Genomic DNA, 26382 nt, shown 5'->3' with positions numbered 1-26382 from the left:
TCCATGCGATGTTGCATTGCTTGCCCTTTTGGGAGAGCAAGGGGCTTAGACCTTGTGACAGGCTGGAGGGGTACAGTTCTGGGGCAGGCGCTTTGGAGGCTTCTCATCTTTATCCATTGTGTGTCAGGCTGGCATTGGGCTGCAAAGGACCTGATACAGCATCTGAGCAATGGTAAAGGTGAAGAAGGGTTGCTGGAAGTGAATGCTGATGATGTTTTGCATGTTTAAAATGTGCTATCTTGGCCATGAGAAATTTCAGTGAGAATAAAAACATACTGCAAACCATGAAAGTGTCCTGCCAAACGGGTCATCTTGGTGCAGTCCTGTGACTATTCATTGTAACTGGATTTGCTATGCTTTAATGACTTGCTCTGACTATTTCTGGGCAAGATGCTGGGATCTCGGGGAGCTGCCCAATTCCATATTTTAAGTATCGAGTGAGTGCTAGCTGAGTAGAAGCATTTCACTGCTTTCTGTGCGTGGCACTGACACAGCCCTTCCACATTGGCAAGGAGAATGTAAGTGTGGTTCTTTGCCTTCTAGACAGACTAGTGAGAGAGCCAGATGCCCTTACAGGAGCAGAGAAAGGTTGGATGGGGCCAGCAGTGGTATATGATTGTGGGCTCTGTGGACCAGGAGATGTTGATGCAGAGCCAGTGTGTCAGGAAACATTTATCATTTTGTTTGCTTTGCACTCCTGATGTCCAGACAAGCCCAGGAGAGTTAGCCCACAGCCAGCCCCAGACAAATAGACCATGTAGCATTTGTTTAGTTCTGGTCATTACCTAAACTGGAGGTTGGCCAAGTCAGTAGAGTTGACTCTGGCAGCAAGTACAAGTTGTGTTTCCTGTTCATAAGATGGGTTTGAGGAATATGCTCATTTAGTGCTTGAAAATGCATGGCTTTCTGCCTCGTCTCATGGGAGTGAGAGGACTTAGTATGTCGATGTAATTCCACACTTTGTCATGTGTTATTTACATACTCTTTGCACCTCGCTGTTCTCTGCATCAGTGCCAGCACCCTGATATTTCTGCAATTTATTTTTATGATCTTGGTGTTGAAACAGCTGTAAAAACAACTAGTGAAAGTAAGTCAGCTGCTGGAATTTCTGATTCGGAGTCTGGTTTGTAGTAGACAGATTCTGAAACGGAAGGAGAGATGGAAAACAACAAACAAACTTTATCTCATGACTAAATACAATTCCTCTTAACAAAACCAAGTTAGGTGGCTGAAATTTTAACTGCTGAAGAGAATTAAATCACTAATAAATGAAATAATACAACTGTTTTGTACAGAAAATGTCCAAGCATATACTACTGCTTTAAAGGAGAGCTTGCACTTGCCTATGAAGACTTGGGAGCAGTAGAATGTCATCTCTCTTACACCTCATTTTTTTTTAGTATTGCAGAAATAGTTTAAGATATAAATTTTACCAGACAAAGAGGTGTAGATCAATTAACATTTTCCCTGGCTGTCTAAAATCCAGATACTTAGTTTGCACACTGGTGTCAACACCAGTGAAATGTGACTTTGTGGAACAAAATTAAAAGTAGCCTTTCATCCAAGTAGTTAACTGCTTTTGACTTTTGTATTTAGATTCCTGTTTATGGTCCAAGTGTAATAGGGACCTGGTGTCTTTAACACTGCAGTGATACACATAATTACTGTATTTAAACTCTTCCTTTGTTCCTGCCTTGAGGCTGGCCCAAGTAGCAGAGACAAACTGAACACGTTAGCTGAAGCTGAGAGCTGTGATTTTCTGCGGTTGTGCAACAAGGAGCAAGGGGTAGCCTATGGGTAATGATTTCATTCCTTACTTTTTTCAGTTGCAATAAGTTACCTGTTGTTTACAATACTTTCCTTAAAATATTTGCTATTTCACTTTCTAAGGATGTGAGTTGGAGGGTTGCTTCTTGGCATCTGCTTTGGCCCAGCCAAAAAACAGCAGCATCCAAAAGATTTCTGCTCATATTCAAAAAATGCCAGTTATGAGTTGGATGCATTTCCTTTTGGAGAGAATGATCTCATATAGCACAGATAAGTCTGTCCCCATCCCTGATATGTTTTCACCACACATGACGATACACAGGGGTAGAGTACAAGTCAGTTTCATAAAGCCTGCTGTGTACGAATGAAGTACATTCTTGGAGATTTTCTGATCATTGCAAATAATTGCAAATAATGATTGCAAATAATTTCACTTAACCTGTCTTCTTCCTCCTAAAGGGCTAAGGTAACAAATGAGAGAGCTTGGGCATCCAAGCTGTAGGGGTTTCAGAGGCTTCTTGGCCACTGCTTTGTTGCATCCATTGTTAATTATTATAGTGCAAAGTGAATAAAAAATATTACAAGAGCCCAGACCACCTTTAATTGTGAGTGCATGTTTACAAACAAGGCACTGAGAAAGCAAGATATTAATTTGTCTAGTGGTAGCTGAATCTTCATAGCTCCAGATTGGAAGGAGGCAAGGCTCAGTTCAGAAACCCCCTGCAACATCTAACGTACTCTGCAGCCCCAGAGCTGCAGTTTTCAGAGCGTGTACTCTGAGGGCACAGAGCCCTCACAGAAACCCTCTGTCAGTGTGGTCTGAGGGTTTATCAGCTGGTTCGCTGGTTCGTTCTTGTTAGGATGTAATTGTAACCCTAGGCACAAAACAAATCTTTGCACTGCTGAGAGCCAGACACATTTGTATGTTTTGCAGGGACACTTTGCTCAAGTGAATGTAACAGTACAAGTATGCTGGGTGATTCTAGGTGAACCTTAATGAGGCAGGATAAATATTTTCTTTTCCTTTTTCTCAGAAGAATACCAAGCAATTTAAGTTTTGATCCTGCAATTTGTACTTTGCAATGAAACCTCTGTGCTCGTGTTGAGGCCCATTAACCTCAGTGGCATGGGGCAGTTCAGAGTTTTAATCACGGAAATTGGATTCCAGGATCCAGCCCAAAGCAGGGGCGAGACAACAGATTGTGTGCGGGTATTAAAAGCAAAAGGTGTAAATGCGCAGCAGAGATGGCAGCTGGAGAAGTTGTTCCAAAGGAGGATATGTGTGAACGGTGGGAAGAAAGGGCTGAAAAACACTCCTGACTGGAATCTATTGATCTATTTAGTTCTTCTTGCTTGATTATATTGCAATTTATTTTATAGTGATGTAACGCTGTCCAGACAAAGTACTTGTATTAATTGTCAGAGGGATGGTCTCATCTATCAAATGAATGTGTATCTCTGTTTCTAATCTGATTTAGAAGCTGAGCACATACCTTTGCAATGCTGATGTCTGTTCTTGTGTTCAGTAACAGTATTCTTGCTGCACAGGGGACCAGAGCAGGAGTGCCAGGCTTGGACTCATCAGTCTACATGGCCAAAGTCAGAACAGAAAACTTTGGTCTAGATATTCTTAGTCAGAGATGTCTCCTGCCTGCAATGTCTAGGGTATTTTATTCTTTTCCCACCCTGATGTTTAGAAACAATAAGTACTAGGAAGCTGGCTTTCCCAGGCCCTGACAGCTGTGCAAGTTCCTGACTAGGCAAGAAAGGCTGCCAGTGACAGTCTAGAAAGAAAAAAGAAACATATTGTTCTTCAGGCACTTACAGACAGTGAAATTTCACTGTTAATTTTTCACACTGCTGTGTTTGTGGTTATAGTCACATTTTATTCTGTTTAGGTATACACTATTTGGCACATGTAGGTCTCCATTTGATTTGTACTTCAACTGAAAATACCAGAACTTGCAACTCAAAATCCTGAGTTTGTTGAGCTCTACACTTAATAGGGGATCAGGGAGAGCCTTTTGACCATGAAGGTTAAGCACATGACTGCGTGATTATATATACAAAATCCATCAGGAAGATTTGTGACTGTCCAGAGATGGTTAAAAAGGATAGTTTTAACAAGGCCGAAAAGCCACATGAAACTTTGTCAAGTTTAATTCAATTGACACACTTTTCATGCTTTGAGTTGACATACCAAAATTCTATATGATTTGCAAAATGTCTGTAATAAGCATGACTGGACACACACCCGCTTCAGTCAGGGGGCTGCTTATATGAGAGAACATGCAGCTATTCTTGTACTTACTGTCACCATTCCACTAAATGGACTTCAGTAAAACAAAACCAAAAGCCTGCTTGTCTGGTGGAACCAGAGGGAACCCGGGGAACCAGAGGCTTCTGAAAGCCTCAAGCCTGTCAGGGACTATTAAATGGGGAGATCTGGTAGTGGGAAGCGTACTGTTTTCCGTAGTCTGAAGATGTACTGTAAGTTCATGCCTTGTTACTGCCTGTAATCCAGCAGAACTCACCTCAAGAAACAGCTGATGTCTTCCTCGGTGCCAGTTAAAATATCTTACACTGTACTTAAACAAATCTGTTGCCTGCTTTTTAGCAACTCAGTTCATTATTGTTATGATTGTCTTTTGTAGGTGAGTAGTGTTCTCTCAGCTGATGGGGTGCTAGTCTGAGAATAAGCAGGCAGATGGTAAATGCTTTTCTAGCACATCTTTGTAGTTGGGGCATGTTTCTTCTCCAGCTGTGTCGAAAGGAGAAAGTTACTGCCTGGATAATAATCTAATTATTTTACCTTTTCCTCTTGTTTTCTGAACAGGAGAGTTGCCCAGTCCCAGTATGGAAGAACGCAATGGCTCTGCAGAGACTCCCCCGCCGAGCCAAGGGCGGCACAGTAACATTAAGTGTGGGTGGCTGCGGAAGCAAGGAGGCTTTGTCAAGACCTGGCACACGCGCTGGTTTGTTCTCAAGGGTGACCAGCTTTACTATTTCAAAGATGAAGATGAAACCAAGCCCTTGGTAAGTGAAAGGAGGAGATAGGATGGGAGGTGAGGGAGGAAAATAAATTAATGCAAGTAGAATTGCCTGGTGTTTAAAGACCCAAACCTCTCCATCTCTATCACTGACTCAGTACAACTTGGCATTTTGATGGCTGTGAACACAAAACTGAGTCAAGCCTTGGCAGTTAGTATGGTTTCCCTGTTAGGCTTGTTCCTAAAACTTGCTTTTCCAGGTCAGGTTTTCTCATTGCAGTGTTTTAAAGGGAGTGAAATGTACATGAAGATCAAGTAGCAAAAGTCAGTCAGATGGACTTGATTGAGGCAGATGAATAAGCTGTATTTGAAAAGATACTTCTTATTTTTCTGCTGTTTAAAATGTGGATCATCCCTGTTTTTTGTCTTCCCAAGCAGGAAATCCCCTAACACTGTATCCTGAATACATTGCCATCTGTAATATGGAACGGACTGCGGTCTGCTGCCTGGTTCTGTTGTGGTGATTTACTGCTCCTTAATGCTCATCTATTTTCCTATTTCTATAGCTTTTTCACCAGCATACTTTAGGGTCACCTATGTCTAGAGTGGCATAAGAGCAGAGTAAATAATGCTGCCTCTCAGCTCAGGGCACACCTGAGCCTCTGTGATAATAAGTTAAGAGAGATCTTGTGCTAGCACTTACAGGAGTATGATAATCCAATGTGTTCATCATTTCCTTGTGATGTCAGAAAAAGCTCTGCCGTCTGTGAGTTACCTCTGTGCAGATATTAAAATATAACTGCAATCATATTTTTATATGCCTACTAACTTTTGATGGTGTACCTTTATCTGGAATTTCACAGGGAGTTCTCAGAGATGTAAAGCCCATCTAATCTAGCTTCCTCTATGGAACAGCTCATGACAGTTTGTCAGGCCTTACAGGTTGCATTATGGTGCACATGTTAAGAAAACCATTCAGTCTTGAGGTAATTTTTCCCAAATAAGATTCTTACACAAGTTAATTTCAAGTACCGATTTCACAGCCTTGGTAGCTGTTTGCCCTTAAAATTATCCCAAGTAGTAGAGGTTACTTAAATAACACACTACATATTTACAAATTTTATGTTAGTACGACTACTTTGAATATTAAATAGCTTATAATTTCTGGGAAATGAAATGTATCTTTCACTATCTATATATTTTGTTAATCGAGAGTGTAAAAAGTAGCCATAAAATTTAAAATGTTTATGGTAACTTAAAATACACCAATAGGTTTGGAAAATAAATGGGCGTGTCCAAATTAGGATCGGTCAGTATCTTACCTTGGTGTAGCTTTCGAATGTTTCTGAATCTTTTTCCAGGTTCAGTGCCATGTACAGAAATGTTTCTTTTTTTTCCGTTTAACTATATTGAAGAGTTTGCTGCATTAAGTTTGACAAGAAAATCGCTATGACTTTCTGGGAACCTTGTTGTTCTTAGTGGAGAGCTAAAGCAAAGAGCTCCACTGATACCATGAATTTTCTGTGCATAGGGATGTCATTAAGAAATGGCAAGCAGTATTTTGTTGTATTATTATATTAGCCATGTAGTATTGGATCTGTATTTAGGATAAATACCTGTTTATTCACTACTGGATTGTACAGTCTGTACAAGGTACAATTGTACAATAGTTCTTGTAGACAATAATATAATAGAAGAGAGTTAATGAGGTTGTTTTCCGAATTGGGTTGTAGTTTTTATTTTGCTTAGTGGTTGGTTGTGTTTGGAAAGGGGCAGAGAGTGGTGATTACTCGTCCTGAGGAATGCTCTAATTGCACAAGTTAAGTATATATATTTATAAAAGGTGGAAGAACTATAGCAGGAAAGGACAAGAAAATCCAGTGAGTTTATTATGTTCATAGATGTATTGCAAATTAGAGGAAAACATGGTCCAGTTTCTGGTGTCCTGAGCACTACTCTGCTTAGCATTTGGGCTTGGGTTCTGTCCTGCTAATAATATAGTTAGCTAGCACATACGCTTCAGTCAGTATGTGTACATCTCCTTGGTGTCAGACTATTAAATTTAAAAGTAATTAACTATCAGTATGAGTGTGGGGAAATGTCTCTGCCAACCTGTGTGAGATGCCTACAGGCACACAGAGCTAGTGAACAACAACAGAATCAAAAACAGCAGACAGCTGTTAGTTTTATAGTCAAGGTCAGTGAATTGTCATTGATTCTTTATCATCATCAGACACAAGAATCTTTCCCTTGTAGTGTTTTACCAGTAAGAATAGCAGCTATCTTTTGCTCTGATATCCTCTGGGTATCTGGCAAAGATGGCATTTCTGTTTGCTGAAGATGTGGGTATGGATACCAATAATCTAGTTAATTCCAGAAGACAAAAAACCTAACAAATAAGTCAGCAAGCCATGCGAAGAAATAAAATCTGTTTTCTGATAGTTCTGTGTAATTTTTACTTCTTGGAAGTGATACTGGATTTTGCCTTGTTAATTCTTTTTGCTCCCTGGGTAAGTCACCTCGCTCCTTACAGCCTGTTGTGCTTTACAAAGCTAGTATTGTGCTAGATCTGAAGGTCAGCTATCCAAGCTTGAAATGTGGGCAGCTGAAAGAAATCAGCATTTTGCATTCCGCATTTCACAGTTCAGCTATTGTTTAAATGCAGGCAAGTAAATTTGTTTCTTGCTTGCTTCTCTGCCTATGGTTAACTTCTCCAGCTGTGTCTGGGTTGGCATCGTCTTCATTGAGGATGGGAGGAGGAAGTCAGTGCCTTCTCAGTGAGACAGCGTGCTTTTTCTGTGGTTTTGTGAGCAGCAGGAGGGAGCTTCCAAGCATCATCCCCTTGTTGCAGCTTTGCTGTTGCTCTCTCCTGGTGTTACTGAGGAAGTGACTTTATGGGAGCAAAGCTAGGTAACCTGTACTGATGGAGCATCATTGATATGAGGTGCAAATGAACAAGAATGAGCAAGTTTATTCAGTAAAAACAGCATTTTAGGCTTAGACACATATTTGATGTTATTGCCACTCAGCTTGGTTTATTGACTTGAATTTGAGGTGTGTACAGTAGAGAGGTCTTAAAGAACTATCAACTGGCCTTCAAGAAATACTTGTTGGTGTATTCCTGAATGCAAGTGATGATCTGCTATTTCAGTTTATATCCCATCCTGAACATTTTGGTGTGGAGCTTTTATCCTCTAGATCTTGTTAAGCTCTTAACTGTTCAACATAAGTAATGCTAAACAGTATTCAGTGGCTCACAGGACTTTAGACAAACCCTGGGAAGGGACAGCAGAGTTGAATGCAAAGGTGTGAATCTTAAATGTGGAATTTGAATTGGTCTCTGATTGAAATTGAGTAAGTTGCAGCTGCAATCTTCAGTACAGGTCACTGTTTGCCTGTAAGGGAAAGACTGTCTGTCTTTATATTTTGAAGCGAAATATATTTTGAAGTATTACTTTCCGGCAAAATATGTACTTCTCATTTAATTCAATTTGTGTAAAAATTTAATTGACAAGAACAATCCATTTAATGGCATTAATAGGAAACGTGACGAATTCCAGTTGCATTTTTAAATTAAAGTAAAGCTTCTAATGAATGTGTTAAATAGAAATTAATATGATAATTATGTAATTTGAAACTTAGCCTGGCAGTAGGTGAAATCTTTCAGTATTAGTATTGAATATGATTAAAGACTCAGCATAATACTTTTTTACAAAGTAAAAGGGAATGGATAACATTTCTAGGTAAAGGGAAAAAACCTAATTAGACATGCAATTTAGAACTGCATCACAAGAAACGGCCGTCTCTCCTTGCTGCCTAGAGGATTTTCAGTAAGGGAGATCGGAGTATTATTCACTCTGTTCCTTGTCTTTGGAAAGCCACAAGAAACAGCTTTCGTGTAAATACTGAAGAGCAGTGTAGCAAGCGAAACAGCTTCTCAGTAGATATTGCTTTGACTTGTAGGAGCAGCTCCCTTGGTCTCGCGTAGTGGAGGAGGCGAAGCACGAAGTCTCTTCACGCTTAGCTTCATGGGCCTTGCTCAAAACTCTGCATTTCATGGAGCAAATTCAGGGCCTTGATGTGAAAACAGCAAGGGGTGTCCAGCCCACTGATGCTGATGTTTTTTTCATTTCTAGGCAAAACACTTGCTATTAGTCTAGGAAACAGAAATGATCTTGGGATGGACTGTGCTACTGGGTGAAACCTTACCTGTGTAGGAGCATGCTTTGTATATTGAGTTACTTAAAACCTATTGCAAACTATAAGGGAGAAAATAATCAAATACAATTACACAGATGTCACAGGAAATGTGGGAGGCTGATAGAGAAAGCATGTTTCTCAGGACTGTCACTGGAAACTCAATAAGCTGTATGAAATTATATAGGATTTTCTTGAGGTCAATAGTGATGTTTGCCCGTAATGAAAGGTTTTACCAGGAAGGCTTTCTGTTATTGGCTATTGGGTCTATTTTTTGAGGGTGGTGAATATGGAGTGTGAAAAACAAACAAATAAAAAGCTCCCACAAAAAAATAACTCAGAAAGCACACCTTAAAACAGCTCAGGTGAATGCAGTGGAATCGAAGGATGTCCAACACATTTTAGATGAAGTTTTTTTGGTATTCTGCAAAGGCATTCTGCCGTTGGCTTCCTGAGACAGTAACATGCTCTGGAGCAGTCTTGATAAAAGGTTTCCAGCTGGTCTTGCTGAACTTTGACTGCAAAAAAAATACAAAGTAGACAAGAAATAGTGGCCCTATTTTTCAGATGTCTGAATGGAGCTTCCTTGCGACTAACTGTGTGCCCCTTCTAACAATTTCTGCTTGTGGAGTGCTTGTTGTAGGGTAAACTTGCACTGCAGGTTGCAGGGGAGCAGTTGGCTCGCACTGAGCTTGGCGCAGTTGTGGCCTGGTCGTTCCTGTTATCCCATTGTCATTTTGCAGTCGGGAGTGTGATTTCTCCTTTATCTTCTTTCCCTTCATGGCTCTTAACTTTGCATAAGCTCACTAAAATAAAGTCCTGCTCGTTGCAGTTTTGCACACGTCGTGCAAACTAGAAACAGATTTTGGGTGAGCCATGTGTTCCTTGTGTAATGAGATTTCCTGTTTCTTGAAACGCTTAGTTGAAGGAAGAGAAATGTCTGTGTAACATACCTTTCTATTTATGACAAGTGCATTTTTTTTCCTGGGTCTCTCAAGTTTTAGAATGAAAATTAACTTCTTAACTCTATTACTGATTGAGTTTCAGACGAGGCAAGAGCTGTATCCTGCCTGATATGAGTAGCACAGTTCTCATGGTTTGTTTTGATATGAGAAACAGATTTGACCTGGCATGGCAACAGGCAAAGCAGTCTCAAGCCTGGTCTTTCTCACATAGTGAACTGCTACAGTGGTAGCTGTTCAGTGCAAAAAGTAAAATGAAAGCCCCAAAACTGCTTTGGGCTTTTTTTTAATGGGCTTTCAGAGAACGGCTCCTCAGGTACATGAATATAAGCGGGCTTTTGCAACTCAGGCAGTGAAATTTCTGGAATACAGGGATGGTGATTGAAGAATAGGTCTTAACTTTTACACCAAGTGGAAAATTCTGCTATTTCTAATACCTGTGTGCCTCTGTAAGTTTTTAAGTCATTTATTGCTGTGGGTTTCAGCAACTTATTTGTAGAAACACATTTTTTTTACTGCCATGAGTTATGTTAGTGTTATTAAATGTGTAATACACTTTGATCAGTAGATACCCATGGGAATTGTGTACAAAAGAGATTAGCGTGATAAGGCTACGTTTATTTGAAACCAGGGTGTTTCTAATGCCATTATTCTGTGCCTTGGGAAAGGTTTCTCAAATTCACAGGACTGAATTTCTGTCCTCAGCTTGAGACAACTAGCCACAGGGTCTGTCACTGAGGTGCTCAGCTTGGAAGTGATCAAATTCCAACATTAATGCCTTTTTTCTCCTTCTTTCAGACCAAAAATGTGAACTTGAATTTTCAGTAACTGTTCTTTGTTTTGCTCCTTTGAAAAACTTGGGAGGCCTGCGCTTGGCCCAGTAAGAGTCTTAAAAATTTTCACAGGAGGAAAAAAGGTTTCTCCTCCAGCATTAATGTTAATTACAGGAGTGTCACTAAACACTGTGGAAGGTTATGGATTCTGAGCCAAATTCAGGCCGTTCTTGCTCAGGGCTTTGCCCCAGCTTATGCTGTTGGAAATTCAGTTCCCTCATGAAGATGGTTTTTAGATTTCGGTGCAATGCAGGGAGTATTCAGTCATTTTGCTACATGCAAAGCTGACTGTCTTAGTCAGTTTGCATATAGCAGTTGTGTCACTGTCTGCGACTTTACTGGTAACATCTACAAACTACCATCCTGCTGCTGTACCAGTTAGTTTAAATCTGCTCATAGTTCGTTCCTGAGGGCTTGTAGCTTTTCATTCTCCCTCAACTTCAGTGAAGTTTCAAAACAGCTCTCAGGTGCAGTCTTTGTCCTCCTTGCATTGCTACTGTGCTCTCTCTCTGTCTGACTCCAACTTCCCCTGGGTTTTCCTTTGCCTCTGAATACTTCAGCTGGTGCAATAAGTGCCCCCCTCCTCTCCCAGCATTTATAGCATTCATAAAGGGCCAGCTGTACAGTTGTTGCTCTCTGACATGGTTCAGTGTCTCCATCCCATTTGATGACTTGGAAGATAACAGATCAAAGGGTGATGTTCCTATTCTGCTTGCTCCCAGCATTTCCACTAGCTTCCTGAGTGGATCTTCAGTTTAAACTAAAACTAAAAGTTTGTAAATATTTTCCACAATCAGCCTGTTGGATGCATTTTGACACCTACCTGCTCCAAAATGAAAAACCAAACAGTGAGCCTAGATGCTGTGCAAATCTGAGAACGTGTCTGTCTCCTTTTGGGCTTCAGAAAACCAGTCCAGTGACTGAAGTTCAAAATTCCTTGAGCTAACATAGTTTTGTAGGTGGGAAATGTGAACCTTCCTTGGTGTTTGGATTTCGGTATTCCACTGGGCCTTTTTGTTGTTATAACCAAAATTGAAAAGTCGGGATAGTAAAGAAAAGATGATCTCACCTGAGTCTGCCTGTTTATCTGGCAGGCAGCACAGCCCCAGGTCCTCTTTCAAAGCCATTTGGGAACAACAAATACATGTTTCCAGACTTCTGTGTCTTTAATCAATCCAAACTGGGAAATTTGTTTTAGTAAATATTTTTGTAACAGAATAAAGCAAAAATGCCTCGTGGCATTGATTGAAAATGCTAGCTCCGTTGACCCATGTGTGCATGCAGAGCTAAAGCTCTCAAGTATGCTACCATGTGTTGTATAAACTGTGTGTATAATTAGACTCAGCCAACAGCTGCTGTTAGATTGGAAAAGATAGGAGATAGGCACTCTAATAAGATGTAAAGTAGCCAACAGCTTAATTTCAGTTCTTGGTGGCCAATGCATCTGCTTAGTCCCACTGTTCAGAGAACTGCCCCCACTGTCATGGTTTAGCCCCAGCTGGCAGTTAAGTACTGCGCAGTTGCTTACTCACCACCCCCCCCCCCCCTTCCCTGGAGGGATGGGGAAGAGAAAATATAATGAAAAGCCTGTGGGTCAAGATGAGGACAGGGAGAGATCATTCAGCAGTTTCTCTCACAGGCAAGACAGACTTGACTTGCGGAAAATTAACTTAATTTATTAACAATCTGGAGCAGGATAATGAGAAATAAAACCAAATCTCAGAAACACCTTCTCCCACCTGTCCCTTCTTCCTGGGCTTAACTTTACTCTCCAATTCTCTACCTCAAGCGACAGGGAATGGAGGTTGTGGTCAGTCCATCGCATGTTGTTTCTGCTGCTCCTTCCTCCTCAGCGGGGAGGACTCCTCACACTCTTCTGCTGCTCCAGCATGGGGTCCCTCCCACGAGAGAATGCCCTCCTTGAACTTCTCCAGCATGAGTCCTTCTCATGAGCTACAGTTCTTCACAAACTGCTTCAGCGTGAGTCCCTCCCATAGAGTGCAGTCCTTCAAAAACAGACTGCTCCAGCATGGGCTCCCCTCTACAAGGGGCCACAGGTCCTACCAGGTGCCTGCTCCAGTGCTGGCTTCCCACAGGGTCACAGCCTCCTTCAGGCACCCACCTACCCTGGTGTGGAGTCCTCCATGGGCTGCAGGTGGATCTTTGCTCCTCTGTGGGCCTCCATGGGCTGCAGGAGGACAACCTACTTCACCAGGGGCAATACTATGGGCTGCAGGGGAATCTGTTTCAATGCCTGGAGCACCTTCTCCCTCCAGACCTTGGTGTCTGCAGGACTGTTCCTCTCATGCATTCTCACTCCTCTTTCCGCTGCTGCTTTTTCCCATCAGTATTTTCCCTTATTAACTATGTTATCACAGAGACACTACGACCGTTGCTGATGGACTCGGCCTTGTCCAGCGGCGGGTTCACCCTGAAGCCAGCTGGCACAGGCTCTGTTGGACGCAGGGGAAGCGTCTGACAGCTTCTCACAGAAACCACTGCTGTAGCCCCCCTGTTACCAAAACCTTGCCATGCAAACTGCACACACCCCACCTTTTGCTTTGTGGAACCAGGCAACTACCTTGTTTATAATAGCTTACTAACTCCCTCCTTTCCTCTCCATTTCTGCCTCCTGCCAATTGACAGGGTTTGGGGCAGGGAGGAGAGAGGAGAAGCTCTTTCTGCTTTTCTCTGTTGCCTGCCAGATGAAAAGTGCAGTTCTGGTGGATGCTAATGAATGTATATTTAATAGGTTAATGAAGTTGTGTGGAGAGGAGTAAGGATGGTGTCAGGCTGCTGCTAGTTAAAAAATATACCTGATGTTATGTTGTGACAGCTGTCATTCATTGTCTTCTTAATGCCACCTTCTTGTCTGAAACACTGCTGATCTAAATTTCTAATCATGCCAGTGGTTTTGTATTACCAGCTCCTATGCAGTGCAATGCCTTTTGTCATATTCAGTCAGACAGCAATGGTCTGCTCTACATGTTTATCACTAGCTTTCCTTGCCTAATAGCTGTGGTAGTAAAGCAACTCATGTGAATACTGCTACACAGCACGTGTGGGGAGTATAAGGTGAAATTCCGTGGAAATCAATCTCCAAATTAATCTTTAAGTAAATGTAATGCTTTCTCTTTCAAGCCTATGTGGAGCCTTAACTTTTATAAAGTAAATCGTTGTGTTTTTTTTTTTTTGTGCACTCCATTAATTTGGGCAGCAGAGGCTATGTGGTAAGTTTGCCTTGTCTAAGGGCAAACATTTGAAATAATGTGTAGGTACAGATGTTGTGTTTTGGAGCCTGACTTTCAAATTCGGTGACGTTTGATCAATTCATAGCCTGGAGCTCCTGCAGGTAGCTTCTAGCTTAGCATATGCTATTAAGAGAATGCTTGAGTTGTGGGAAAGCTCAATTGGCGCTGGGCCATAGTTAACATTTCTATTTAAAGAAATGCAGCCCTGAGGAGAAGGACTTGGGAGTGCTGGTGGATGAGAAGCTTAACATGAGCAGGCAATACGCCCTTGCGGCCCAGAAGGCCAACCGCATCCTGGGCTGCATCAAGAGGAGCGTGGCCAGCAGGTCGAGGGAGGTGATTCTCCCCCTCTACTCTGCCCTGCTGAGACCCCACCTGGAGTACTGTGTCCAGTTCTGGAGCCCCCAGCACAAGAAGGACATGGACCAGTTGGAGAAGGTCCAGAGGAGGGCCACGCAGATGATAAAAGGGCTGGAGCACCTCTCTTATGAGGACAGGCTGAGAGAGTTGGGGCTGTTCAGCCTGCAGAAGAGGAGGCTCCAGGGAGACCTGATAGTGGTCTTCCAGTACCTCAACGGGGCCTACAAGAAAGATGGGGAGAGGCTGTTTAGTAGGGCCTGTTGCGATAGGACGAGAGGTAATGGTTTTAAAATAGAGGGGGGTAGTTTTAGATTAGAAATTAGGAAAAAATTTTTTACGATGTGAGTTATAGAACACTGGAACAGGTTGCCCAGAAAGGTGGTGGAGGCCCCATCCCTGGAAACGTTCAAGGCCAGGCTGGATGAGGCTCTGAGCAACCTGACCTAGTCAGGGATGTCCCTGCTCCTTGCAGGAGGGTTGGACTAGATGACCTTTGAAGGTCCCTTCCAACCCTAACCATTCTATGATTCCATGATTCTAAATCCTAGGTGTGCTTGCTTATTTCCTTGCATATTGCTAAGGGACTTATTTAATATTGTTGCCGTAGTAACTAAGGACAGATTCTTGCAATGATTTTTGGCAGCATTTGTACAAGTCCACTAATTTCAGCTTTATTCTGCTGGACTGCATAAATGCTCTTCTGTGTGAGCTTAGACTTGTCACGTGAAAAAAAACCTGACTCCTGTGCAAGCTCAAATGTCTCAAAACGGTGAAGATGTGCTATGTAACATAGACACTGTGGACCAAAAAATAACCCCTTCCTTGGTGTCTTGGTTATTACAGCCTTTGGGTTGCCACGTGTTCCCTGATAAGCTGAGCCAGGCATTTCAAATGCCTTTGTACAGAACAAATTTATGAGAATGGCCATCACAGGTGGTATTTGTGTTGGCAGCCTCAAAACAGAGGCCAAGGGTTGAATGGTAACAGAAGCAGCTAAATTAACTTCTAATGCTGCAGGGACATCCTTTTCAGCAGATTTGCAGCCCAAAAGTTGAGCTAACAAAAGCTTTCTCTGTTACTGCTTGGGCTGCAGAATAAAACCCATTAGAAGCCTGTGCAGCTACACACAAAGAGCTCCTGCTCTGAGTGAGTAATTGCAGTGTCTCTAAGAAAAAGCAAATGCTTTTAACTCTTGAGTAATGACCACAAGCAATTGAAAAATACTAAGGACTTTCATAGAAACAGGCATGTGCTTTGGAAGCCTGTTGACATTAGTGTAATGATCTGGTCATGCAGGTGATAGAAAACAGATACGAGGCTGTGATTTAAGTAATGAACTGATGCTTTAGTAAGCTGCTGTATGTGCATTTGCTAGAATACAGTGAGGACCTCACAAAAATCTTCTTGAATGATGGCTCAGCAGTGTAGGCGTTTCTCACCTAATCCACAGGGTTCAGCTCTGGTTTAGGACTACTCGCCTGCCCTTTTTATAAATTATTTATATCTTGTGTTTCTCCTCATATTTTTCTGCAAATGAAGTTGTTGCTCAGTGCACTTCATAAAAAAACCTTTCATTTCTAATATGGAATCACTAACCATGGAATATCTGACAGTGAGCTTCACAGCTTTTCTTGGTATCTTTGTTGAATGCAGTATTACCTCTTCATCTGAGTACTCTTAAATCTAACATAATGATCTAGTTTCCTGTAAGTGAGACAGATGATGTGCTATGCAAACCAACTTCTATGTGTTACTGAAATAATCCCTTTCAACAGGGGAAAGATTGCCTAAAGGAACTTCTTGAGAAAACAACTCATAAGAAATGCTAGTGTGATTGGTATTAGTTACAACCCCTGGTAGCCCTTCTCTGAAAAGGATAAAGAAAAAAGGCAGTCTGAAGTCAGTCTCTTTTCACAATTCCTTACATAAATGTTTAAGAGCAGAGAGACTGGCCATGGGTAGAGCTTGTATGAGACGTTCAGTGGCGTCAGGAAAAACAGGCAGATGTAGCAACGTGAAGTTTACTGTGCTGTAACCTTCTTGGTGCCTCTCAAGAATGCCAGATCAGTCTCATGAACATCAAGCCTGCTTCATTTCCTTTAAATGAAGATGTGTTAAATTCCATACACTATCAAAGTTTTTCTGTCCCCAAGTATTTTGCCAGGAGTGAAAAGCTACATAAGGCTGAGGCTTAGCAAGATATGTGTAGTAATGGATGCCAAAGGTATGTTGCTTGGTATGAGAATTCACAGATTAGTCTGGAACAAGTCCAGTGTTAGATTTCATTCACAGTCCAGGCTGTAAAACATATATGTTGCATTTAACTAACTACAGATTAACAGAACATCTTTTTCCTTTTGCTTCCTAGGTTTGATTGTTATTCCAGGTGTGCTTCTTCATTTTCTTTCTGTATTTATATAATATCATTTATATAACCAACACTATCTGGGAAAAAGAAGTACAAGTCACAGCTGAAAAATAAAACATACAGAGCCTCTCTGTCAGCCTTTTTGATGTACTGAAGTTTTGGCTTTCAATTTTCTAGCCAGTTGCCTCATTTTTGAATAGGTTAACCTGAGCTGAGGTGGAGGGTACAGAGAAAAATAAATCTTAAGTATTTTGTAACGTGACAGTAAGAAGAACTGGATAAAATAAGTTTCTACCCTCTGACTTGCACCAAAGTGAAGGTAAAACCTAGCATTTCATGAGTAATCAAGCTGTTCTCAGCCAGTTGCAGACGTATCACGTATCTTAAGTTGAGGAGATTCTAGAGAAATAGTCTCCAAGTTGTAATAAAGCACTTGTCCCAGTAAAAAGACTAAGTCTAGCAAACATCAGTGCTATCACTGGCTGTTGTCAACTGTGGAGCAGCCTTCACTGGAAGAAGGCCCAGTCCTTCTCCCTTCTCCTCTACAAGCAGGAGCTTTACATTTTCCAAGGCACTTGTGGCTTTGGAGTGTGAAAACTTAGCCCTTACTCAAGTGTGAAATCAGAATTTTAGGACCAATGCATTATGACTGTTGTTTTTAGGTGATATTTCTCACGAGGCCTGTGGATGTGTTTGTGATTGCAAGAAACAGATTACATCCAATTTTAAAAACAAAGAAGTGTGCATGATGGCATTTGTTTTAACCTCCTTCGTGTAATAGCTGGTCTAGTAAACACAGTGATTATTTTGGTGCCCCTTTGCTACACTGGAAAGAAGTATCTCGTTACCTGAGTGAAGAAAACACATCTGCTGATCTGAATGCACAAAAGGCTGATTTAATGTCTAAATCTGAGAGTATTTATCATTGTGAGTAAAGCTAATTAAGCTATTAGGCTGACATGAGGAAAACACAAAGTAAAATCAAGATACCTGTTCTTGGCTTGCATTCACAACACAGCTGTATTCTTGCACTTTTTTTTTATATGATGAGTAGTATTTCTGATGAAATGTTTAATTAAACAGAAGGAAGGTCTGCTTGTTGCTGCTTCTCTTGGACAGCATTGGGACTTCTCAGGGTTATTTGTGTCCTGCTGAAAATGCCAGTGTAGCGTTCAGAATAGCTGTATATGTGAGCTGTTGTTCTTTGAATCATTGGAGCAATTTTGTCCTAACTAAAGCAGTGTTGTGTATGGAATCTGTACTACAGATGTGTCTCTCAATGTCTTTTTCATTGCCGGGGTCCTGCTCAATTTGCTGCCTCTGGGTAAGATGGAGTCTCTGTTACAAAGCCAGCAGTACCAGTACTTCTATTAAAAGACACCAGATTTCAGAAGTTAAAAGGATTTCATTAGCTGAATGATGCATATTCACTATATTTAAAAAAATATTTTCCATAAAATTCCAATAATTCTCAAATATTTTCCTTACTGAATGTCTTTAACCATTAGACATTTAGTACAGCTCTCAAAAGCAGCACATGGTAATTCAGTTGTGTAATGGCAGCCATTCTGTGTAATGGCAGCCATTTCTTCCAGTGCTGTGATCAGCAGATGTATGCCTCCAGTATGCTACAGGACCCTAGAAATGCAGGATACTTTCCAGACCCTCTTCTCTTACTTTGAAAGACTTGAGTTCACCTGTATACCTAAGCAGATATGCCTTCATAAGCTTTCAAGTTACCCTGTTACCCAAAATAAAGTTTTACCATTGAAGAGAAGAGCAAACTTGTGTATGTGAGTGGGATGGAGTCTGCCAGAAAATGCCCATTCTTTAGTTTGATTTTAATTTCTATTGTTTTCTCATGCTTTGGGAGAGGAGCAGAGCTGGGGAAGTAGGAGGAGACAGGCAAGGGTGAAAGGCTCTTAAGTACTCTTCACGCTTGGCTTCCTCTGGTAGCATCCATGTGTCAGGACCAGGACCATCTGTAAGGCATGGATGATGGATTTCTGTCACCCCTGTCCTGCCATCTCTTTGCTGCTGGAATGGAAGTACTGGTGGAAAGACAAGACGAGACTGATGCTGTGCAATATCAAGATTCCAGTGAGAAAGTGCTTTGTGGATCTAGTAGCTCAAATGTGAACTAGTCCAGTTGGTGTTTGTAGCTTGCAGAGTGTCATTTGAGCTGGCAGGGTTGAGAGGGTGCAAGCAAGGGGAATTTCGGAGAGAGGTTAAATATATGCATGCAGAGCTGGGCAGTCTTTTCCAGATGAGGGGCTTCAATGTGGTGCTGTGGGAGTTTGGATGCAAATGTAAGCATTTGACCTTGGGAGGGAGGGAGGGTGAAGTGATCAGAGGGGCCTGTATGAGAATATTTAGCTATGTTGTGTGGGCTCAAAGAATGTAACCTGAGATTGAGGGAAGAACATGTTAAATGACCGGCTAGAGAACAGGACCAGGGTTTCAGAGCAGATGTGGGGAGGAAGAGCTGGACTTCCAGATCTGAAGAGGTGGTAAGACTTCCATTAATCTGTTAACCACCACTCTTCACAGTCTCTCAGTTTTCTTCAGAGGATAATTATTTGCTTGCATTATTCTGCTTGGCTCAGCTTGTGAGAGACAGTGTGCATCTGCAAATGGCATTAGCTTTAGTATTTGGCCTGTAGTGCTTTCTTATAAAGGACTTCAGCCACTATTGTTTTTAAAACTTCAGGCAGCTCACAGTAGAGCTCATGAACGTGTACTCTATGGATGATACAGGGACAAAGGAGCTTTTTTACAAAATGCTCTCTAAGTCTCAGTGTGTAGACACTTTTAAATTAATGTTTGACAATAGAATAATAATGTTAAACAAACCAGACAGTAAAATACCAAGGCATTTCTGAGATGTTAGAACAAGACATATGATTCTCCCAAGTCGGTGGTAATGCCAGCAATGGGACAAATGGCTGCTGAAGAGTGAAGCCAGCTAAAGGCAACCCCCCGCCTATTATCCTGTGAACTGTGTCCAGCGGGTCCCCAGTGTGTTGCAAACATTCAGAAAAAGCATAAAGGCTTTTTATGTAGGGTGGCTGTGAATAACAGATACTATCCAGAAAAGAATTGCTGCACATCGTGGGCTTCATTAATGTGTCTGTAGCCAGCGAGGAGGTTGAATGACAGATTCCTCTGTTAACTGCTTACACAGACAGCTGACAATTTGGCCACTGTGTGCCCAGCAGGAGTGAGGTGGTACGGAGTCCCGAGTGTCCCTCTGGAGAGGAAAACTGTGATCATCTCCTTTGAGAGATGCAATGGCCAGGGCTGGGAGGGGAAAGAAAGAGATCTCTGCAAGAATAAGTACTGGGAGAAGGCCTTCTCACTTGACGCAAAAGGTGACGTTGCAGTAAGGTAGGGTTTGCTCTACCTAAGTAATTTCAGGAAGGGATTTACTAAGGGATATAATCGTCTGTGTGAAATATTGGAAAACCAGCATAATTTTTTCTTATGGGCACTGCTGGTGCATACCTCTTAAATAGTAGCAATATCACCAGGAGCAGGGAATGCCATTGTCGCCTGCACTCTTCAGGGCGACGTGTGGAGGAGAGGAGGAAAGAAGGTTTCAGGAAGGATGGCTGAGCTTAAACTGGCTGTGGGTTTGGCTGGATTTTGGGCAGTGATGGAGTTGAGCTGGGAAGGAGGCAAGAAGCTGTGCTTCTCTAAGAGAAGACCTAAGTTAAAGACTGTCTGAAAGGAAAATGCTGAAGAGAGTGTTTTAATGGAAGAGTGTTGGAGATGAGTCTTTTGACTTCCTGTCTGAAGTGTAAGTGATCCTGAATGATGCTTTGAAGCTGCTAATTCATGTCACTTTCCAAATGAATCCAGTGGTTTTTTTTATGAGCTCCTTCTAAGCAAACCAAAATTTCTGGGACAAGCCATTTTACGTGTGGAGCTTGGTAAAAAGATTTAAAATTATTTTAGAACAGAGGTTCTGGGAACTAGGCAGGTAAGAGAGAAGCTTTGGGCTTTGGCCTTGCTGGTTTGTATAAAAGCAAAGGAAAAGACTAAGCAGTGAGAATTCTGGATAGGTACATGCATGCAGACGGTGTGTATGCATCTAACACTTGTTGGAGGTGAAAACTTTGCACAATCTAGCTGACAGTGTTGAGTGGATTTTAAAAGTAGGTCAGTTAGCACCATTTCTTCTGTTATTGCAAGGTTTGTTTCTTTCAGGTATCCCAGCTTTACTTCACTGTAGACTTCTGCTCAACCCTGGTATCCCTGAATGACTGTTGTAGCATTGGGTTATCTAATTCTTTCACAGCACTGTAGGGAAAAAAAAACAGTTGAACTCGTATAATGGGTGATTACATCACTATTATCTTAACAAGCAGAGACTACATTCCATTTGTCAGGTGCCTTACTAGATCAAAAGTTTCTCAGTATGTTCAGGTAGAAGTAGGAAATATTTTCGGTTTCGTATCCAGCTTGACATAGCACTCATTAAATGCTGTGAAAAGCCCTTGCCCTGAGTTAGGTGAGCAGAGCAGTGCAGCTGTTGCACAATTTCTTTTAATATTTGGGTTCTCAGACAGCATCTGGGGCAGCTTAAAAGCACTCTGTGGGCTACACTTCATCTAACTGCTGGTGGTACAGGTTTTGCACTGACCTTGATGTGCTCAAGAAGTCTGTGGTGACTAGCGTTCAGGTCTCGGCGTTTCTCCTTTTTCTCTTCAAAGCAATTAGTTGTTACGCCAGTGTGCGTACCTCCTTCTGAACTAGCTTCATAATGAAGGAGGAACAACCACTGGAAAAACATGTGCTTCAGGTGAGTGTGAGGAGAGTTGTGCTCTGTGTATGCTGGTGTTTGTCCTGAGAGCCAGGAACTTGAATGCCTTGGTCACTCAGCTCTGGTGACAAGTCCCATTTTGCGTCTTGCACTCTGGTGCAAAGCATGCTTGGGATGCAATTGTGTTTTGATGCAGTGTTACCTGGAGTAACACCGTCCTTTCACATTCTCCCCACCTTTCTGTTGGTTAAATGGAGTGGAAGGACAAAATGCCAGAAAAATCTTAGGGATGTGAGTGTATTGGGAATGTTTGGAAAGAACAAAAGTGTGGCTGGCATCTTTGGGGGAGAAAAGGGCAGGAAGCCTAAGGACATAGATCTGGACAAATGTTCATCCTTAAATGATCATCTGCTGTACCTAGCATGGCAAGTATCCAAATGAACAGAGGGAGTTTCTGAACTGTAATTTCAGAAAGTGTTACCTCTTTTGTGGGTTGCAAAATATATGAAGGCTTGCGCAATCTTCTGTGGGGACAAATTGAGTATCTGAAAAGGAAAAGCCTAGGTTTGTGGTTTTCAGATATTTTCAATTTTTAGTTTTAGTGTGTGGATAACTTAATGAACACTTTTAGACTTAAAAACATTGCAAAATGTGAGTCAAAGCAGATAGAGATAATATTTTTAATAGAATTTGAAAAGAAGATTCAATTTTAGTTAATATTTTGAAAATATGCACATCTCATTTGAGGAGAGGTTGTAGCATGTTGAAAAATAATGAAATTGAATTGATGATCATTAATTTAGTTTAATCTGTGGATTAAATACACAATAGGATACACATTTTTGTGCACTGAATGTGACACAGATTTTTATCTAAGACAAAGCCTCTGTCAGACACCTGAAGTGGCATGCTAGGACTATCTTAATTAAGGTAAGACCTTTTCAAAACTGACAGCTGCATACATAGAAGAAAAAAAAAAAAAGATAAGTTAAGTCGCCAGTGTTATAATAGTTCATACACTGATTTTCAGCCTAGGTGGAGATTGTCATTGCAGGAGCAATTGCAAATGCTAGGCTCTGTCATCAGCAAGGTGGACAAATAAATATTCCTTTTTTTTTCTGTATCATTTTGTAGTGAGTGCTAGGAATTACATTTTGTTGTTGTTTCTGCCCAAGACCTGCCTTTTAGTGGAAAATACAGAAAATGTTCCTTCACAAGAAGGAATTAAAAGTTTCATGCATTCAGCACTTGCATGCACAAGCAACCCAACCAATCCTGTGAAAATGAGTAGAGGAGTGAGATTTTTTCTTCACCTGAAAGAACTTGCTGAAACTACACAGTTAGGTTCCTAAAAGAAAAACGTTCTCTTAAACCCATGGAGTATATTTTGTAAGGGACAAAGAGGGCTGGGCTCCCTGCAGCTGCAGAGAATGGGGGCAGTGTGTCATATAAAGATTTCGAGAAAACGGCACCTGTTCGTTGCAGCGTGGCTCTTATTATCCAGGATCAGAATGGTGGAAATAGCCTTTAAAATTTGCTTAAGAACACACAGATCTGAATGTGTGTAGAGCAGGGATGCGCTTGGTTGAATTGCATCCATGTCTGGATGTTGCTTTCAGTGTATTCGTGATGAGTTGGTGGAAGCATGGCAGAGGTAGGGAATATGAGTGGGGTGAGCTGGTGCTTTGGGATAGTACCCTCTTCCGCAGCATGGTGTGTGCTATGGCTGCTGGCGATGACCGTTGTGTGCCAGTCACTTAGGAGAAGAGTTGTCACCATTTCAAGGATGAGTAAAATAGCTTTTGTATTATCTCTAAATTAACAGTAAATTGAATAGAAGTGGAGTGGGCAGGAATCTGCAAATCTGCATTTGAAATTTTGTAGTTCTTCACTAGAAAATTTTTCTGTATAGTGATGGTTTCTTTGGTCTGCATTGCTTATTTCACTTACCTGCAGGAGGTAGGCTTTGTGGGGTAAACTGCAAAGAAACTTACTGTAATGTTGTCATTTCTCTTTTCTTACAAGAGACACTTAACTGCCCTAATGAGTAAGGGCTCTGTACATTCGGCTGTGGGGAAATAAAAAAGGAAGGACTTTTTATAACTTCCTATGAGACTGGAAGGGCATTATTGCTACAGTGAAATGGTAAAATACATTGGACCTTGCACGTTGTCCATGACTTCAACAGAGCTGGTGACACAGTGAAATAGTATGTGTATCAAGTGTTTGCATACGGGCAATTATGTTAAGTGTTTTCTTAAGACATGACATCTGTAGGAATTGCATAATAATACTGGGATTAATGCAGTCACTTAGCATCAGGCCCAGACAGCTCCTCTCCATCTGCTCTGGTTGTGCCTGCTGAGTTTACTGGTGGATGAGTGACTGGCTCCTCCAGTGTCACATAAGCTGAATGGGCAGGGAAAAATCGCATGTATGTGATGGAGTAGTGCCAAATCCTTTTCTTTGCCAAATGTATCCAGTCATCTCTGGAAATATGCATTCTTCTAGTCCTAGCTTAGGTCATAAATGAAAATGGGTCTCTTCTCATATGCATGCCTTTATAGATATTAGCACTGTGGTATTTGAGGCTGGTGGGTGTTTAGTTGCTGTAGATAGTCCCAGCTAGGCAAGTACAGACAATAATTAGCATTGTGCAAAGATGTCTTTCATGTGGTCCTAAAGTAAAAGGGACATGGCTTTGGGATGTTAAGATGTTTGATGCAGGAACACACCCACTTCTTGTTTTCTTGAGTCTTGTATTGAAATATAAATCTGTAAAGATACTTTGTCTCTTAACTGTGTCATTGTTCTTCTTACTCTATAAGTACTTTCCACTGATGAGGCTTATTACTTGTTAATTATTTAATGTAAACACCAGATGTAAAGAAGGACCACCATGCTTTCTTGCTCTATTGTAAAATAGACCACGTAGACATGCTTGTTTATAGGCTCTTAAATGAAAAGGGTGAAATAGAAATTTCACTGTTGCTTTATACTGGAGGTTTCTCTGAAATACTAAAATTTTGAATGACCTCCAGACATTTCGGTAAGGAATATATAATCGTCTATTGAATTCTACAGAATAATTTCATCAAACCATTAACCACAGTTTTTTTTTTTTTTACTAACTCCAGCATGAGTTTTCCAGAAGTGTCTCCCCTGTCCCATATCATTAAAACACAGAAGGCAAGTGAGCAAGGGTGACAGCTCCCTACGGTTTTGGATCGAGATAATAATGGTCCCAATAAATTAGAGACAACTGTCACCATTAATCATCTGCAGTATAAAATAGACCTTGCTGGAGTAGATGGGATGTCCTTGATTGTGGTGATGAGGCTCATGGTGGGCTGCCTAAGATAACATAGCAGCGATGGGAATAAAGTCTTAAAAGCAAGGGGAGCATTCTTCTACACGACCAGCCGCCCTGCGTGGAGGCAGTGCAGGCAGTTGTCCAGATAACTTTTGGTGAGGTAGCCTGAGATAAAACTGTAGTTTTCATCCATTACTCACAGTCTGCAGACTGAGAGGTGACTGCTGGTGTTGCCAGATAAACTTCAGGTAACTGCTGTGTTTTGTAAGATAATTTTGATTTTACCTCCATTTCTACTGCACACCAGAAGCTGATGTTTTCCTGTCAGCTGTTACTCATTTCTCACTACATTTACACTGACTTGTAAAAGGCTTTGACTCAGTGGCCTGCGCATTTAGATTGGGAGTCAGATTGCCTTTTGCTTACTTCAAATTACTTACCTGAATGTGCAAATAAAACTTGAGATAAAGTTGTGGCGGCATGATTGATGAGTTTTCAGTGTTCATACACTGACTGTATGAAAAATGAGGCTCCTTTCGGGGACAAGGTGAATGCCTAAAACTACAGCTTTATCATATCGGCCCTGATGCTGCAGTGGATAATTAAAATATATCAGTAAGGCATTAATGATGAAAAAAAACTTAAAAAAAAAATTATTCATTTGAAGAAAGCATATGACCATATGGAAATTATTCTGTATTTCAGCAAGGTTCTGTGAAACTAAAGCCTGCTGTGTTGGCCAGCAGACAGAAAAACTTGAGTTTCAGCAGTGGCTTGCATTTGGAGCAAAGTCTTTCAGGCACTTGATTTTGCTTTTTACTTTTTTTTATTAATAAAATGCACATTTCTGAAAATGGTGAAAGTGTAGTAATAACTTGAGAGCCTGAGGCCTAAGGACAGGCAGTGAATAGAACTACGTCTCCTTTTTTATTCCTCAGTTCCTCTATCAGTAACAAGCTTGGCCTTGTGCGGTGTTTCCAAGGAAATACACTTGTCTTTGCTTCTGGTTATCAGCTCCTTCAGCTGGTCATTAATCTCCAGGAAATATTACAGAGCTTGAGCCTTATTGCTTAGAGACTTCATCTTGTGGTTAACTTTTCATGATTAGGACGTTGCTCTTCAGTGTTGTATTTCTTAGTGAAAACGAGTTTCTTTGGTGGTGGTTATTGTGAGTTACACTCTGATCATAAGGAGTTCACATCTTCTGTTGGCTACATGGCTAAAATATTGTAATAGAGTTGCTCTACATGCAATACACGTTGCTCTACATATATATGATACCTGTTTCATGAGTTGTGGATATCTAGTGAGAAGTTCGATTATGGATATGTCTGTCTAATTAGAAGGAATGAGACAAAGCCTGTCTCATGATGTTTGTTTGTCATTCATCAGATGTTAAATACCAGAGAGGAAATGAGCAGAAAATAACAGCCATTTCAAACAAAAATGTTGTGTTACAGGTAGCACAAGGAAGTGAACTTCAGATGGTCTGGACTTGGAAAAATAAAACAACTTTTGCAAAGAATTTTATTATAGTTGGTTTTGCTGGAAAATGGATGGGAATGGGAATGAGATG

The 26382-nt window shown here is 41.2% G+C and overlaps 1 protein-coding gene across 2 annotated transcripts in view; it reads left to right on the top strand.

Annotated features, from left to right (window-relative positions):
- ARHGAP24 (Rho GTPase activating protein 24) overlaps positions 1-26382 on the top strand; it is a 215088-nt gene that overhangs the window by 32427 nt on the left and 156279 nt on the right. Inside the window, exon 2 of one of the 2 annotated variants that reach the window (XM_086747382.1) lies at positions 4604-4803. In XM_086747382.1, coding sequence (XP_086603508.1) covers positions 4604-4803 — 200 coding nt within the window. Of the gene's footprint in view, positions 1-4603; positions 4804-13897; positions 13918-26382 lie in introns of those variants that run through there. The other variant, XM_086747383.1, reaches the window with a different exon arrangement.

Source organism: Chlamydotis macqueenii, chromosome 4 (genome assembly GCF_036417535.1).
Source record: "Chlamydotis macqueenii isolate bChlMac1 chromosome 4, bChlMac1.mat, whole genome shotgun sequence".
NCBI lineage: Eukaryota > Metazoa > Chordata > Aves > Otidiformes > Otididae > Chlamydotis > Chlamydotis macqueenii.
Note: the sequence above shows the minus strand (reverse complement) of the source record. Positions and strands in the feature narration are given on the sequence as shown.